The following is an 18,583-nucleotide window of genomic DNA, read 5'->3' as shown; positions in this document are numbered from 1 at the left end:
TCATGCAAACGCCATCAAGACGAATGTGCTGGTCCCACGGTCTGTCCTTACAGCCATCGAAAGACATGCTTGCTTGTGGGCGCTCAACGCAGCCTCAGAGCCTGTTGTTCCACCAGCCGGATTCAAACTGGGAACGTTCGAGAAGACGGCCACAATTGACGTCAGATTAGTCTCAGAGTGTCTAGCCATCAGTAAGACTGCGCCCAACTACTCAGCCGAGATTAAACGTATGAAAAATAAGTCGTTGCCTTCTTCCGAGCAGAATGTCCTTGAGGAGGTACTTACACGCTACGCGGGAGTCTTTGATTTCGCTCGAAACAAGCGTTGTTCCATGTTGCCCGAATCCCGTATGCACCACCGCATCAACACGGGAGATGCTACACCGATACGCCAGAAATCCTATCGCGTATCCCCGTCAGAGAGGCAAGTGATCGCCGATCAGGTCAACGACATGCTGCGGAAAGGCGTTATTCAAGAGTCAAGCTGTCCCTGGGAAGCTCCTGTTATATTGGTAAAAAAGAATGACCGCTCTTGGCGATTTTGTGTAGACTACCGCTGTCTCAACGCCGTCACAAAGAAAGACGTGTATCCACTACCACGCATCGACGATGCTGTTGATTGTCTGCACTCGGCCGCATACTTTTCGTCCGTCGACCTAAGGTCTGGATACTGGTAAATACGAATGCATCCGTCTGACAAAGTGAAGACTGCTTTTGTCACGCCTGATAGGTTATTTGAATCCAACGTTATGCCGTTCAGCTTATGCAATGCCCCAGCTACCTTCGAGCGATTCATGGACTCCATCCTTCGCGGTCTCAAATGGGAGATATGTATGTGTTATCTCGATGATGTAATTATTTTGGCAATACATTCCACGAGCACAACCATCGGCTGCGTCAGACAAGCTAGTCTGACGCAACCATAGATTGCGTCAAACAAGCTGGTCTCGTTTTAAACGCAAAGAAGTGTCATTTTGGTGAGCGTCAAGGCCTTGTGCTTGGATATCTCGTTGACAGGGACGGTATACGACCAGACCCGCACAAAATCAGCGCTGTCCGAGACTTCAAGTAACCGACGTCTCTGAAGGATCTCCGTAGCTTCGTGGGCCTGTGTTCTTATTTTCGTCGGTTTATCAAAGACTTCGCCCAGCTTGCTCATCCCCTGACAGAGTTGCTCCGCAAAACGCCCCATTCCAATGGACCGTTGAGTGTGAGGCTGCTTTCGAGCAGCTGAAGTATTTGCTTACTTCCGGGCCCCTGTAGCGCCATTTCGACCCCGAGGCACTCACGGAACTGCATACAGATGCTAGTAGTATCGGAGTTGGTGCCGTGCTAGTTCAATATCCCGACAGCCACCAGCACGTCGTGGCGTATGCAAGTCGTACTTTGACTAAGGCGGAGAGGAATTATACGGTCACCGAACTGGAATGTCTTGCAGTTGTTTTCGCCGTCCAAAAGTTCAGACCTTATTCGTACGGCCGGCAGTTCAAGATCGTCACAGATCATCATTCGCTTTGTTGGCTTGTCACACTAGGTGACCCAGCTGGTCGGTTGGCTCGCTGGGTCTTACGGCTTCAAGAATATAATTATTCTGTGACCTACAAGAGCGGTCGATGTCATGCAGATGCCGACTGCTTATCTCGTCTTCCATCTCCGACTGTGGACGCTGATGATGATGATTTCGACAACTACCTGGCCGCAATCTCACCCAACTTCCCAAACTTGGACGTCTTCCGTCACGAGCAACAGCGTGACCTTTCGCTGAAACCAATGATTGATGTGGCTCGTAGCTCTAAACGTGCCACGCCATTCGTGATTAATGACGCCCTACTATATCGCAAGAATTACTCCAGCCATAATTCCACACTACTCCTCGTCCTGCCAGAATGCCTGCGTCTAGCGGTTCAAGCCATGCACGATGACATCACGTCTTGGCACCTTGGATTTGCCCGAACGCTTCACCGTATCTGACAACGTTTTTACTGGCCTCGACTCTGGAAGACCACCAAGCACAACGTCGCAAGTTGTGATGTCTGCCAACGCCACAAACAACCTACCCCACCATTGGCCGGCCCACTGCAGCCGGTTAAGTCACCGACATGCCCCGCCGCGGTCGTCTAGTGGCTAAGGTACTCGGCTGCTGACCCGCAGGTCGTGGGTTCAAATCCCGGCTGCAGTGGCTGCATTTCCGATGGAGGCGGAAATGTTGTAGGCCCGTGTGCTCAGATTTGGGTGCACGTTAAAGAACCCCAGGTGGTCGAAATTTCCGGAGCCCTCCACTACGGCGTCTCTCATAGTCAAATGGTGGTTTTGGGACGTTAAACCCCACATATAAATCAAAGTCACCGACATCAACGTTCGAAAAGTCGGCATAGATTTACTGGGCCCTTTCTCCAAGTCTACCACCGGCCGCCGCTGAGTTATTGTGTGCGTGGATTACCTGACGCGTTGTACTGAAACGATGGCGGTTGCTTCAGCCACATCATCTGATGTGTCATGGTTTCTTCTACACTCGATCATACTTCGTCACGGGGCCCCTCGTGTGGTGATAAGTGATCGCGGCCGACAGTTTACCGCTAACGTTGTCGAAGAGTTGCTATCGCTTTGTGGGTGTCAGTATCGCCATTCCACGCCATACCACCCTCAGACCAATGGCCTCACTGAGCGCACCAATCGTACCATGATCAACATGCTTTCAATGTACGTCGCAGCGGATCACAAGAACTGGGATGCCGTATTATCTTTTGGTACATACGCCTTTCATACCGCGAAACACGAAGTCACGGGTTATACGCCTTTTTTTCTTCTCTATGCTTGTCATCCACAAAGTTTCCTCGACACCATACTTTCTTTTTCGACGAACGAAAACGCCAGTGTCACGTAGACTTTGTGTCGCGCCGAAGAAGCTCGTCGACTTGCTCGGCTCCGAACTCTTTCCGCCCACGCTCGCGCGAAAGACCGTTACGACGCAAAACACCCACCCGTGACTTTCGCTAGAGGTGATTTGGTAAGGCTGTGGACGCCTGTTCGAAAGAAGGGACTTTGCCAAAAGTTTCTTTCTAAGTACCCAGGACCATTCGTCGTTACTCAGTGCCTAAGTGACATCACTTACGCTGTTGCGAAAGTGACAGCTCAGAACCGGCGTTCGCGCAAGACGCATATTGTGCACATTGCCCGTTTGAAGCACTACTACAACCGATCGCTTCTACTCGCTCGGTGAGCTTCGTCTGGCCAGGAGGGAAATGTAACGCGGACTGAAAGAGCGAGGAAGAAGAAAAGATCGGACGCTCTCGAGGGATGGTGATTCGGCAGTGACGGTAGAGCGCTGACATTTTTTTAGTGTAAATAAACCAATCACATCCGTAACAATATTTTATTTTCTATTTTTTGCTGTTAGTTGTCCCCTCCTCACGCAAAGGGCCACGGTGGCAACGAGCCGCCGGCTACTGAATCCATGGGCTTCTATGTAAGTTAGGCTAACAGTTTACATTTTTCTTGCAAGCAGTGCCGACTTCCCCCTCTCCTCTCTTTGCTATGAAAACTCGATGCTACGATCACTAAACACCCCTTCTTATGCGTTCAGTTGATTCGTCTTATTTGAGGATCAGAACATGCGTTTGGTGATAACCTACTACGTAACCGTGACGACGAAAACGAAAAAAATTCCGGAATCAAGAACAAGCCAGACAACGGAGACCAAGCATGGTCTCCGTTGTCTGGTGCATCAACGGCTATCTGATTAAGACAATGAAAGGGACGACTGGAAAGCATACATTATCAAAGTAGCATCTTACTTCGAAGCGACCGGTATATGCGACCAGCCCAGGAAGAGGGCATTCATTATAGTGACGCTGAACACAAGAACCGTGCATGTGCTCACAGAAATGGTAGCACCAAGAAGCCCAACGCGCTCACCTATGATAAAGTAGTCAAAACACTGAATGATTATACTTCGACCCGAAGCGTCAAGAAACTGCGTAAAGTTTTCAGTTTTTCAAACTCTCTTAAAAGCAATGTGAGCCTGTTCATGAAATAATTCTGCAACAACGGTGCATCGCCAACCACTGTCAAGTTTGGCTCTATAGTAGATCGAACGCTTCAAGACCGTGTTGTATGCGGTACACGGTCTAGAGCGTGTTATTTATTTATTTATTTATTTATTTATTTATTTATTTATTTTATTTATTTATTTATCTTAGTACCCACAGCACCCTAGGGCAATGCAGGGGGGGGGGAGAATACAAAATTTCAACACTGAGTACAGATACTCACACTTCTGTAACACAATAATAACGCAATTCATTGTCAACTATACATAGCGGCACGTGGGAGCAGACAATACAAAGCAGCTTCACAATACCGTTTCGTCTCTACGCATTCTCGTGAGTACGCGACTCTAGACCCTGATGTAATCTTGAAAATACGTCATGTGAAGTAACCTCTGCTACTTCAGAAGGCTTCCTATTCCAATGAAATTTTAATTGCGTCAGTGCGGCAGCTTATTTCCCTAATGTTATTGGTATGATCTAGTCACTGTGAAACATAGTTCGGTTTGCAAAAGTATCGGGAGGGGTCCAGACCTGTACGGCTATGAAATATGTTGTGAAAAAGTTTCAACCTCAGATATTCCCTTCGCTTGTCTAGAAGTTTCCAACCAAGCTTTTCTTTTTCTTTTGAAACACAAAAATTTCTGGTAAATCAGAGCAGACAAGCCCAACAACCATGTTTTGAATTCCTTTTAAATTGGACACATGATATGACTTCCACGGATCCCACACAGCACAAGCATAATCTAAGCCAGATCGAATGTTAGTAAGATATAGTTATTCTTGGCCTCAAGTGGTAACTTACTTGCGTTTCTGCGCAGGAAACCTAACACACATTCTTCTTTACTTGTGACGTGATTGATGAGACACCTCCAGGAATGGTCTGGTGTGAAATATACACTGAGAAGCTTGTGTTCACTAACTGTTAGCAGTCTGGTTGAATTTACAGTGTAGAATGAATCATGTTGTGTCTTTTTCCAAGTGAAAGACATATGTACTGTTTCTTTTTTGCATTAATGAACATATGCCACTTTCCACACGATCAAGAAACTTTGTCAAGATCGTTTTGAAGAGTAGTGCAATCATGGGATCTATGTATAAGATTGTACAAAACACAGTCGTCAGCAACTAATTTGATATGTGATGAAATACCAGAACAAATGTCATATATGTAGATTAGGAACAATAGCGGACCCAAGACTGACCATTGAGGCACTCCAGAGGACACATCAACTTCCCGGGATGACCTACTATTGATAATAACCTTGCCTCCTTAAATTTAAATACTCCCTTATCCATGAAAAATTGAATTGCTTCACAAACTTGAAGGAAAACAAGGGAGACAGGAAAGAGCGCAGTACTGCGCTCTTTCCTGTCTCCCTAGTTTTCCTTCAAGTTTGTGCAGCAATTCAATTTTTCAAGTATGAACCAACTAGTCTGCAAAAAAGTATCGCTTATCCAGTTCACACCCATATCTTTCACTTTATAAATTTTTATGTTTCAATCATTAAAGAGTGGGGTACGACGTCAAATGCTTTTTTTTAAATATAGAAACAAGCAGTCCACAGAGAAACCCTTATCTAAAGCAGAGGATAAGTCGTGTGTCATTTCAAGTAACTATGTTGTGCAGGAAAAAAAAGACTACGAAAGCCGTGCTGCTGAGGATTAAGTAAAGAATACGTGTTCTTATGAGTCATATTGGTAGACAGAACATGTTCAAGTATTTTGCATGCAACGCTTGCGACTGGAATCGGCCTATAATTGAAAACACTACTTCGCGGTGTACTCTTGTGAATGGGCACTACGTTGCCAAGTTTCCAGCCATCGGGTTTTAAAGATTATTTTAACAACTTAGTGTAAATGATGCACAGATAGTTAGATAATTTGCGCGGGCACAAAGAAAGCAATGCAGGTGACAAATCATCAGGCCTTGTTGTTTCAGTGGCCTTCATTGATTTAATAAAAGCCTATATTCCTTGCTGGCCAATGACAATATTGCCCCTTTTTCCAACCACCACCCCAGCGGACTATGCGGAAGTGTCAGTGATGTTAACCCGAGGAGTATACACAAAACTAAAAACGAGATAAGGCACTCAGCTTTATCTGCATCATTAGGGATAGTGGGGTCATTGTCATCAAGAGCTGGAATTGATAAGACGTCATTGTTGTTTGAGTTCAAGAATTTGCACAGTTCCTTAGGGTGCCTCTTATGCGCAGGTGAAATGTATGAAAGAATTTATCTTTAGCTGTTTTGAAAGCTGCTTTCATATCAGATGTTTTTTCCTACGTTTATCTCTCATATTTAACGAAGGGTTTTTCTTATAAGCAGAGTAAAACGCGCACGTTGCCTGGCCCTGCATTTAACGTCACGTGAATACCATGGTTTGCTTTTGCTGCGCCTGAAAGCAAGAATCTCTGAAGGCACATGCTTTTCGCGCAGTTACAGCATTTTTCTTTTGAATGTTTGCCACAACTCTTCAACATTCATAAATGATTCTGCCTGCGTTTCAAGTGACTCATAAAAAGAGTTTAAAGCAAGCTAAGCAAGGGTTTAAAGTAAGGGCACGTATCAGAGATACGTGCTTTCTCATAGCTGAAAATTTGACGGGCGTCACCGTTCGAAATTGGGATGTATTGCTAATTCATATCGCATAGGACAACGTCATGATCACTTATGCCCGGCAGAAATAGTGTTGATCGCGCCGACTCAGGCGCATTGGTAAAAAGCAAATCTAAAACATTTGTTTCTCTTGTGGGCTCCAGAAGAAGCTGTGTTAACCCAAAGAGGCCACATGACCTAAGCAGTTCTTTGCTTGACTGACTGCAAGCACTAGAAATGGGATCTGCTTGTGACCAATTGATGCCTGGAAGATTGAAATCTCCACCAATAAATAAGTATTCACTGTTCACTTTTTCAATTGCGTTGCTAAGTTCCTCAAGAACGTTAATCTTACTCCCTGGTGGACTATAGAATGAACATACCGATGCTGAGCAGCCATTTTTCAGTCTATTCTTTGCCCATAACATTTCGCTTCAAATCCACTCAATATCTTTTATCTCGGAACAAATGGTCGCATCTACCAGAATAAACACTCCACCGCAGCAATTTCTATCCCTGCGATAGCAAACATATCCAGTTTGAAATACTTCATCAGCAATATCTGCATGAAGCCACAATTCCGATCCAAGAATGATAGTTGGACTAGACATTTCAACAAGGTTAAAAATGTCATCACTTTTATTGCGTAAACTTGTGCAGTTCACTATTAGAAAAGAAATAACCGACTCATTCCCTTTTTAATCCTGCCCGCAGGACTTGGCCCAGGGCAGCATCGTAGATATACTTTACTTTATTAATATAAAGAATCATGAACTTGAGTTTTATTATGTCAGTTTCGCATTGATTCTTCTTCGCGTAATCCCAAAGGCGTTTACGCGTTCTGCATACGTTCTCTGAAAGGTCTTCTGATATGCTAATAGATGTGCCTTTTCATTTCCTAGCATTCGAAAGTACTAACTGCTTGTCTTTGCACGAGAGAAACTTCACAGTCATTGGCCTCTTTTTGTTCGGACTATAACTTCCAAGACGATCTGCTCTGTCTATGAAAACTTTATTACAGTGTAGCTCTGCTTCACAACTTTCAGTTACGTACTTCTCATCTCTTTCGTGTGTCTCGTGCTCTTGGTCATCTGGCACATCATAAAACATTAGGTGGCATCTCCTACTATAGTTTTCAAGTTCATAAACCTTGTCAAGAAGCGACCTTGTTGGACTTCACACGAATGTTTGACTTTTGATACGACACCGTGCAAATCTTCCGAGTTTAGAGAGTACAGTTTCTAACCTACTCATACGTTCGTTCAGGCTCGAAATGGCAGACTTGCTTTCGGCATGATGTTTCTCAATAGTGCCCAGTTTCTTCTTAATTTGTTTTTGACCTTCAAGCAGCTGTTTGAGTATGGTATCATCGGGACCGGGGTTAGTCACAACATCCCCGCATAGAAGTAACAATAACAAGTAAAATGCACAACGGCACAGTAGCTTGAACTAATAGCGTCTATAAAATATGGGTCGCGAAGGACACGTATGGGCCCTTACACCATCGAAAAGCACAGGGGGTGGCACCGGCAAAAAAGTAATAATGACTACCGCAGGCAGCGTTCAGGCTAATTTGCACAAGCAAAACCATCCGCATGAGCGACGCAGTCATAGTTGAGCCGGTGCCACGTACATTAAAATGCCGATGTATATGTCGGCAGTAGTACAGTGTGTAGAAATATGCAAGTATATTTCTAGACACAGTAGCTGTAGCTATGCACAGTGATGCTCCAGGGCTCATTGACTGGTATCGGGCATTGTCCAGAAGAAGCGGTGCTGATCTGTGCGTCACATATGTCGTTGCCTCCTTCAATGCATTCCGAAGAAACTAGGTCATGGAAGAATCGCCAGCCAAAGATACAACTTTCCAAGATCCATCCTGCCAATTTGCAAAGCAATGACAGGAAACTTAAACTGCGTTGCGGAAGCATTTGCTGGCCAAGGAAAACTAAACACTGCATAAAGGGGAACCATGGCGCTTGCAGCCAAAGCGGCGACAAAATGTGTGGAGAAATTAAGCTCAGAGCTAACAGTGCCCAAGATTGATGCGTGACCGAGAACGGAAAACGATCTGTTGTCGCAACGCAGCCGGTGTGGCACCAGCAAGCATAGCAGCAATGCTTGTGGTTGGTTCAAAGCACGGTGCTAAAGCTGCGGTAAGCTAGGGCATATTGCTAAGAAGTGCTCGTGTGACGCCCACGGTCTAAGGTTTAAGTCAAGGGTCAAGTAGGCGAGCACCAGTCTTTGAATGCACTGAATCGTAAAGTAACAACTCCTTCTTACTCCGAGGGATGTACGCACAGCATACGTGACGAGCCGAAATTGTCAGGTTAAGGTCCAAAAACTGCAAGGAGCTATCTTCGGGAAGTTCATTAGTAAGCTTGAGCCCTTTAGCATTTGCTCTAAAACATGTAAAACCTGCTCAACCATCACGGGAAAAGGAAAAGGGCATATATTGTCATTAACAACTAAAAATCATCTACATATCTAAATACTTTAAGAACATATGGATGAGATGAAGTAAAGCACTTTGTAGTACATGGTCAAAGGATGATAAAAAGACGTCACATAAAATCGGTGCTACCCGTGACCCAATGCAAATGCCCTTTCTCTGTAAAAACATGCCATGTTCAACATGGCATGCACCTTAACCTGGACCTTAACCTGACAATTTCGGCTGGTCACGTATGCTGTGCGTACCTCCCTCGGAGTAAGAAGGAGTTGTTACTTTACGATTCAGTGCATTCAAAGACTGTGAAACGCGGAATCGCTCTACTTTCCTTAGAGTTGGCACTACGCAGATCGTGTGAGTACGTTATGCAAGCTAGCTTTATGCGTCAACTTCTAAGACTTTTCAAGGCCGGCTACCCTCAGTCCATAGTTAGTTCCGTGTTGGAATCCTTGCTGCAGAGGGTGAAAGGCAGAGTGTCTAATGCAAATGCGCGCCCGAAGGCGAGAGAGCAGGTTAAGCCTGAGGTGGTCCCGTATATACACCGTGTGAGCCATAACCTCAAGAAGGTGGCTTCCCGTTATGGTGCTACGGTTGTTTTTTCAGCTACCAACAAACTTGCTCAATTGTGCCCACGTATCACATGCGAAAAGCAAAGGGGCTGCCAGAAGCAGCACACAAGATTTTTTAGGCGCTGTGCACAAGGCGTGGTATATGGGACTCCCCTAGGCTGTGGCAAGTTCTATATCGGTCGGACGGGGCGTTGCATTAATGACAGACTGAGGGAGCATGCAAATAGTTTAGGAAAAAGTGAGCATGCGCATCTTCCAGCGCACTGTAAAGCCTGAGGATGTGTGCCATTGTTTGAAAGGACGGTGAATCTTGGTAGGAGCAAAAAACAAACAGCTAGAGAGCTCTTGGAAGCCTATTTTATCAAAAAGAAACGGCCCGATTGTATCAGTGATACATCTATTGTGTTGTACGCAACAGAAATGCATTATTTGCGTAACTTAGTGCCTTGTTCATGACGCTGTGCGAGTTTTTTTGGCTGTGCACGCATGCGCGGTTTTGTCTTCTTTCCAGTGCGTTTCCTTGACGGTTATTAAACAGTTGGTAGTTGGCGCTGTTCTGTCTTCTCTCCTGCTGTTCCTGCTTCACGTTATGTTTTTTGCGCCTCAGTCCTCTGCATCAACCAATCATGCTACCTCAAAGAAAGTGGAGTGTTGGGGGAATCGCATTTTCCGGTAATGTATAACAGGGTATCCTTTGACTGTCCCTTGATCATGCTAGACTGCTTTCTGTCGTCCTTTATGAAAGGGAACACGGATGCACGAAGCCAGCGCTCTGAGGCGGCCGTCTACAGCACCGTCAACCGAGCGCGATATAAAAGACGTAACAAAAATTTAGGGACCCTTAAGCTTCGCCTTTAAGAGTTGAACACGATAGCGAAATCCGGCCTCTAGTGCACCCTTCAACTCCTAAGTGCATACTTATTCATGTTTTGTTACATACACACGCACGCACACTAACACACGCACGGTAGATTGCACCAGCACGCGCGATTATCGCCGAATGGGCTCGTTGTCGTCGTGACACCTGTCGAAGAAGATGCGTTAAAGGGGCCCTGAAAGACTTTTTCAAGTAACCATGGAATAAATTCACTAGAAGAGCTTATTGCATCACGAATTCTACACCGCTAAAATTCTAAGAATCCGTCCAGTTCGAATGGAGTAACAAAGGTTTGTCACATGCAGTTGCATTATCTCTTCTCTCATCCCGACGAAAGCGCTGAAAACTAAGCAGGGAGGGGTGGCAGGGCAAGGAAAGTACCACGTCTCGTAACCTTGAGCACTTTTTTTTCTTCGAATGTGCGAAATTTTCAGTGTGATCGCGCGCGCACGCGTGGACAAGTGGCGCCCTCCCACGGCTATCTCGCTAATTTGATTTTTAGGGCACAGACGCACAGACAATTTTTCGCTCACCAACCAACGGGGCTGACGCCAGCGGCGAGTTTCCCAGCTGATGTATATGGCAGAGGACCATAAAGGTCTATTCCAACTCGGTCGAATGGTCGCATCGGGCACGGTAACGGCTGCATCGGTGCAATAGGACGGCTAGGATCGTGCTTGTATCCGGCTGCGGCGGCCGCATTTCCGATGGAGGCGGAAATGCTGTAGGCCCATATGCTCAGATTTGGGTGCACGTTAAAGAACACCAGGTGGTCGGAATGTCCGGAGCCCTCCACTACGGCGTCTCTCATCATCATATGGTGGTTTTCGGACGTAAAACCCCACATATCAATCAATCAATCAATCAATCAATCAGGATCCTGCTTGCGGCGTTAGCACTCTGTGCAAGATCGAATGATTTTTTGAATGAATGTGTACATGCCGTGCCAATAAAACCGATAACGTAGCCTGGCGTAGGTTTTAAACAAGCTGGCGTGTGCCACAGCAGATCGGCATGGAAAGCAGCACATGTGCTGGCACGGAAATGACTGGGTATGACGAGTGGCCATTTGTGGCCGTCAGGGTGGTAGTTGTGGCAATAAAGTACTCCATCACGGACGGCGAAGTGATAGGCATGTCGGTGTAGCGCTCGAGATGGCGGGCGGGCGAGTGTTTCAGATAGGTAATCCATCAGAGACGCAATCCACGAATATTTGCGCTGCTCCGCAGCCATGCCGATGGGTCCTGATAGTGGAAGAAGTTGTCTTGGATGGAGACACTCGCAATATTAGTAGAAACAGGCGAACACGAAAGAGCATACGCATCAGCGTGCTTCTGGCCTGGGCGATAAATGACACGGAAGTCGTACTCTTAAAGCCATAAAGCCCATCGTGCCAAGCATCCGGAGGAATTTTTGAGGGTGGATAACAAGCAGAGCACGTGGTGGTCGATAACAACATCGAAAGGGCAACCGTACAGATAAGGCCGAAATTTCGTAATGGCCCAGACGACCGCTATAGGCATTCTTTCTTAGTCACCAAATGATTTGCTTCTGTTCTTATAAGAGTGCGGCTCGCGTACGCAACAACATATCTTTTGTAACCGGGCTTTCGTTGGGCAAATAAAGCGCCATAACCGACACCGCTAGCATCCGTGTGAGTTTTCGTGGGAGCGCTTGAATCGAAAATAACCCAGTATGGGTCGTGTTGTAAGCAGTTCACGGAGCTTTGCAAAGGCACTGTCGCAGGCTGGAGAGTGCGCAGATTGCGGCCTCCATGAAGTAGGTCTGTCAGAGGAGCAATGATCGAGGCGAAATCCCGTAAGAAGCGGCGGAAGTATGAGCAAAGCCCAATGAAACTACGCAGCGCCTTGAGAGACGCGGGCCTCGGGAACTCGCAAACAGCACGTAGCTTAGCGGGGTTAGGGAGAACGCCATCCTTCTATACGACGTGTCCGAGAATGGCCAGCTTGCGAGCTCCAAAGTGACACTTCTTCAAGTTTAGTTGGAGGCCTGCTGCGGAGAGGCAGCATAGAACCTGTTCCAAGCGACGAAGGTGCGTGGGAAAATCGGGCGAGAATACCACCACATCATTTAGGTAGGACAAACACGTGTTCCACTTGAGGCCTCGTATAGAATAGTGTCCATCATGCGCTCAAATGTGGCCGGCGCAATGCATAAGCCGAATGGCAACACGTTAAATTCGTATAAGCCGTCCGGTGTAACAAAGGCAGTTTTTGGCCTATCATCCGAATTCATGGGCACTGGCCAATACCCAGAGCGTAGATCAAGAGAAGAAAAGAAGTCTGCGCCTTGTAAAGAGTCGAGTGCGTCATTGATCCGAGGCAAAGGATAAACATACTGTCTTGTTGTTTTGTTTAGACGACGATAATCTACTCAAAAGCACATCCTGCCATCCTTCTTTTTAACTAAAACAACCGGCGACGCCAAAGCACTGTTTGATAGTTGAACGACGGTGCACTTTAGCATGTCACCTACGTGTTCATCGATGGCACGGCGTTCAGTCGGCGAAGCACGGTACGGTCGCGGCCGTAGTGGTGGGTGATAACCTGTGTCGATCTGGTGGCATACAGTAGATGTACGACCTTAAATAGGGCTGCGACTGTCAAAAGATGGCCGAACCTTGTCAAGGAGGCTTAAAAGCTCACACCTCTGTTGTGGGTTGAGGCCTCCGTCGATGACACGGTTGAAAATGTTGGCAGTGGGAGGGTCATTCATAGAACTACAGGAGAGAGCGCTGACTATCAATGATCCATCAGGAACTTCAAGTGTAGCGATGGCTTCGAATGATTCTATTGAGCCAATACACTCACCCCGAAGCAGCGTGATTGTGAATGGGAACAAATTTCCCACAGGCACGTCAGTTGCACCACCTTGAAGAGTAAGGAGAGCGGTTGGAAGCGGTGATAGGTGGCGATGAACGAGAGCAGCGGGAGGTGTGAAAAATGCGGTAGCGTCGTGGATGGCGGAACACGACACAGGTGCGAAGACAGTAGCGCGCGGAGGGATGTGGGTGTCGTCCTTAATGACCAACTTCGCGTAGGAAGGGCGATCGTCCCCAGGTATAGCATCACCAAGACGACTTTGGCGCGGGCGCAATCAATGACGACTTGGTAATGGGAGAGAAAATGTACAAAGAAAATCCATAAGATTTATTTACAACGCTTATAGAAGAAACACATCCCCCTCGACCCTCCTTGAGAGTTCGGACTTGGAACCCTTAGAACGCAGGCGCTCCCGTGAAAGACTGAAACTATTTTATCAGATCTATCACAGTAACCTTGAAATCGATAAAACTAAGTATATTCTACCGTCTAAATCACGTATAACCCGGTCACACCACAGCAAGAAAGTCCAGAATATTTCATGCAGAACCACTGCTTTCCAAAAATCATTTTTTCCGAGCAGCACGTAGTTGGAATGCCCTGCCCGATGAAGCTGTTTCATCCACAACTGTTGCTTCATTCATAAATGCGATAGCAAATCTGCCCGCTATCCTTTGAACTTTTTTCTTTCTTTCTTTTTATTTCATTGTCACCGCATTTATTCTCTCCCGTGTGTGTATGAGTTGTATTACTTTCCTATGTTCACCGCTAGCTAATTTTTTTGTATCAAGCTTCGTCGATTATGTCGATATGTGTTTTTCTCGCCTTTTTTTTTGTCAACAAAACTTGCTTATCCTGAAGCGCTGCATTGACTTAAATGTTTGTAAATCCCTGTTTTTCTTCTATATTTTCCCCCGACATATTTTTTTTGTTTTAAGCTTCAGTTGTTTTCTTGCCCTGGAAAATGTCCAATCAAGTGTATCTGTCACCCACTCCTGCCTACGACTTCGCACAGAAGTCGGCAGTATTCACTAAATAAATAATAAAAATCCGTACCTAAAATGATGTCGTGAGAACAGTGCGAGAGTACTGCAAACTGCACTGTGTAGGGCACTCCTTGAATTAAAGTCCGGCGGTACACGCGGCCACAGGCGCTGCACAGGCTGTGCAGTAGCAGTATGAAGACACGAACCCAAGTAAGGTGTTGTCACTTTTCGAATTGAACGGCAAACGTTTTCGGCGATGACAGAAATAACGGTACCAGTATCGATTAGGGCAAGTACGGGCACACCTTCAAAAACGGCATTAAATACATTCGGCGGCGGACGAAGAGGGCTTGTGCTTTGCGACGAGGACGCAGTTCTTGCCTCGGAAACTCCGTCATAGTTTTCCGCGTCGATTGTAGGGGGGCATCGGTGCATCGGGGAGGGTGAGCTACGACGTGGAGAAGGAGATCAGCTATCAGAAGCTGGTTGGTGGCTTGGTTGAGGAGGCTGCGATTCGGGGTCTGGAGTGTAGGGAGCATGCGTGTGGTCGTACTCATACGGACGTAGGTTTTCTCGTGAGTGGAGTGGGTGGTGGCGGCACAGACGTGCGACGTGTCCATGTAGACCACACGAAAAGCAGATCGGTCGGTTGCCGGCAGTGCGCCATGGATTAGGGTCTTGGTGGGCTGGAGGTCGTGGCGGTTGGGCGGCATAAACAGGAGCAGGCAGTAGAGGCGGCACTCGGAACGTCTGGGGTCGAGGTCGTGCTGCTGCTTCGGCGTACGTCAATGGTGCATCGACTGGTGGCACCAGCTGCAAGGGAGAATCTCAGACACTTAGCCTTGTATAATAGTCTGTACTGTAGGGCTAATCGGCTTACTGCGCTCCGGTAGGCCAGAGATGAGCGAGAGTTGGAGGGCAAATTCTTCGCACTCAAAATCTTTGTTCTGCGTAAGAAGGACGGGATCTTGCGAGGGAGTCAAGGCGGACATCGATTCTTGATGTGGGGCAGCATGGCGGATGGCGAGACGCTGCCGGCGGCGCTCATCATAGCTTTGCAAGAGCTCGGTAACTTGGGCGACAGTAGCAGGGCTTTTTGAAGTCAGCATCTGACATGCGTCCTCGTCGATACCCTTAAAAATATGCTTAATTCGGTCCACCTCAGCCACGTTCGCATCGACGCGTTTGCACAACTCAATGATATCCTCCATGTAACTGGTAAAATTCTCACCAGGTAGTTGTGATCTTGACTGAAGGCGTTGCTCCTCACGAAGTTTGCGGAAAGTAGGACGACCGAAGACATCGCTGAACTTTGTCTTGAATGCTGTCCAGGTTGGAACGTCGGTTTCATGGTTCCGAAGCCACAAGCAAGCGATGGAACTGAGCTAAATGCTGACGGTGGCCAGTCTCGTGGCTTCATCCCATTTGTTCAAGACACTCACGAGTTCATAGGTAGCCAGCCAGTCGTCGACGTCGTTATTGTGAGAATAGAAAGCGTTTCTTTCTTAGACGAGCGCTGAAACTTTCCACTCCTGATGTTCGTTTACTTGCGTACAAATCAGTAGTTCGATCAGCATTAGAATATTGCGTCGTTATCTGGGATCCGTACACAAAGACAAACATCAGCAGGCTGGAAAACGTACAAAAGAAGGCTGCGCGCTACATATTTAACAAATTTGGGCGCACTTCAGTTACCGAACTTCTACGACGAGCCGACTTACCGTCGTTAGCACACAGGAACCTTTTAACGCGACTGAAATGTTTCTATCAAATAATCAAGGGGCATTATAAAATCGATCTTTCAGATGTGGTTTCATTTTCAGCTGGGTACGCGACCAGACAAAGACACCAACTAACAGTCACCCCCCATCGCACACGTACAAACTGTTATAAGTACTCCGTCTTTCCCACAACTATTTCCGATTGCAATAAACTTCAGAATTCACAAGTTCTACAGCCTTCTCTTAGTTTGTTTGAGTCCCACCTTAATTAGCATTCTATACCAATCCTCTGTTGTTGTTGTATTATTTGTAACAACTTTTTGTACCCGAGAAGAAGAGCCATTTCATATGTGTTGAATTGTACCGTTGTTGTAAACCATGTATCCTTTTTATGCACTGTAACCCACCTGCTAAAATTCCTATCAGGGATTGCAGTATTTTTAAATAAATTGTCGGTGCCGCTGAATATGGGAAGGTCCCTCTGACGAACCACGCCGAAGCACATGATGGCCTCGGGAGCCATAGGTGGAGGGCTTGTGGCAGATGTAGTGGTCATGGCAGCAAGTCGAGTCCGGCTTCGCAACTCCAGGATTGTGAGGAGACCCAGCAAACTCCACCAAATATAACAAAGAACTGGGACAACCAGAACTGTTATTTGAGACCAGGTAGGATCTCAGGCCTATCCAGCGAAAGCAGCCACAACGTCCGAGCCGAGCGTCTCGAGCTTAGCACTGCCGATGTTGTTGCGGAGCTTTGCATGACACACTACTTCTTCATTACACAGTATTCAATACGAGAGATTCATTTCAAGGGTGACGCCACACTACAAAGCGGTGCTGCAAGTGAACACGACCGCTCCTGGGATAGCTCTGGTTATCGCGCATTCTCTTCGCCTTCACAGCAGATAGAAGGGCTTACAACGGCGGAGATGGCATGTGCGCTAGCAGCCCCGCCGCGGTGGTCTAGTGGCTAAGGTACTCGGCTGCTGACCCGCAGGGCGCGGGTTCGAATCCCGGCTGCGGCGGCTGCATTTCCGATGGAGGCGGAAATGTTGTAGGCCCGTGTGCTCAGATTTGGGTGCACGTTAAAGAACCCCAGGTGGTCTAAATTTCCGGAGCCCTCCACTACGGCGTCTCTCATAATCATATAGTGGTTTTGGGACGTTAAACCCCACATATCAATCAATCATGTGCGCTAGCAATCGTGACCTTGCCCTGATGACCCGAGTTTATGATTCCTCCCCCAGCAACACATCCACCCATCCCGCGTTTTTCGCGCTCTTTCAAGATTCGCTGGTATTTCTTCTCTGCTTCAGCAGCAATCGAACGTAGGCATGCACGCGGAGTGCCGATCACACGCGCCTTACGTGTGTGACAGAGATAAGTCGGCTGATTTACCTCAACTTGAATCGCATTCTTTGGCCACAGTCACTCACTTGTACACGAAGGTAGAAAGCACGGCGGGGGAAGGGGGTGTTATGAATTCTGTACTTCATATGAAACATGAAAGTAATGGGAACACCAACGCCAGAAACCTGTATTTTGTGTAATAGTCTTTCGTCCTTTTCTTTCGGCGCTGTAATTTTCATGATGCAACAACGAGAGGTCAACCAAGTGATCCTGGTGTGCATACAATTGCTATCGCAGTAATAACGTGATAAACGCGCGCGATAACTCCTCATGCCGAAACAATATTCTAGGGAACAATGAAAATGAACAAGAATTCGAAAAAAAATTGGCGAAGCTCGCATTGAGCCTCGCAAGGCTTGAAACAGAGAATCTGGGCGATTCTGCGGATGGCTAATCTCGTTGCTTTGTTTCTAGGTCCTATACATAGATGATGGAAGTTGTTTCTAAGTTGCTTCTGGGTCATCGCTAGGATTCGAGTGATGCCGGTGTAGAAAAGAGGAGCAAGACGAAACGCTCCGAAGACTACCACTGTGGGCGTTGTCTGCGTTAGTGTTCGTGTGTAAAACACTAATACCGAACGGTTCGTGTTATTTCACTTGGAGAAATCGTCAATGCTTATTCATTCAATTGTCAAAATCAACAACAATAAATCGTAAAAGTGCTACAGTGTACGCCGGTACGTTAGCGCTTGCACGGCATGCCAGTGGCCTAGAGTTCACCAGCGTCTTTCTCATGAGTTACAGCCGCTTCCCTGTGCAGTTCGTACCTTTGACCGTGGTCGTATAGGCCAAGAAAGCTACAGTAAAACTTGCTAGAGTGGAGGAGGTGCCCCTCAGGTGAACTCGCGCGCCGTCATCTTGCCATAGGCTGAAAACGCGCTTTTCGCAACGCTCTCCGCTGTGACCGCACAGATTTTTCACATATTCTCTGGCATCCGGACTTCGTAACGTGCATAAATCGTACGTTGCTTAAGGCTTGATCAATCAAGTGAAACTGGGCTCTTGGATAATGTTTCGTTCGTGAGTGGCATATTCGAGCTTGATAAAAACTTCTCTGCATCCTGTAACACATGTTGGCACCTC

The 18,583-nt window shown here is 46.9% G+C and overlaps 1 protein-coding gene across 1 annotated transcript in view; it reads right to left on the bottom strand.

Annotated features, from left to right (window-relative positions):
- Positions 1-16,648, bottom strand: part of LOC142784487 (uncharacterized) — a 443,154-nt gene extending 426,506 nt beyond the window's left edge. Inside the window, exon 1 of the mRNA XM_075882881.1 lies at positions 16,500-16,648. Coding sequence (XP_075738996.1) covers positions 16,500-16,648 — 149 coding nt within the window. The remainder of the gene's footprint in view (positions 1-16,499) is intronic.
- Between the last annotated feature and the right edge of the window lie 1,935 nt (positions 16,649-18,583).

The sequence above is a fragment of the Rhipicephalus microplus genome, chromosome 2 (genome assembly GCF_043290135.1).
Source record: "Rhipicephalus microplus isolate Deutch F79 chromosome 2, USDA_Rmic, whole genome shotgun sequence".
Classification (NCBI taxonomy): Eukaryota; Metazoa; Arthropoda; class Arachnida; order Ixodida; family Ixodidae; genus Rhipicephalus; species Rhipicephalus microplus.
Note: the sequence above shows the minus strand (reverse complement) of the source record. Positions and strands in the feature narration are given on the sequence as shown.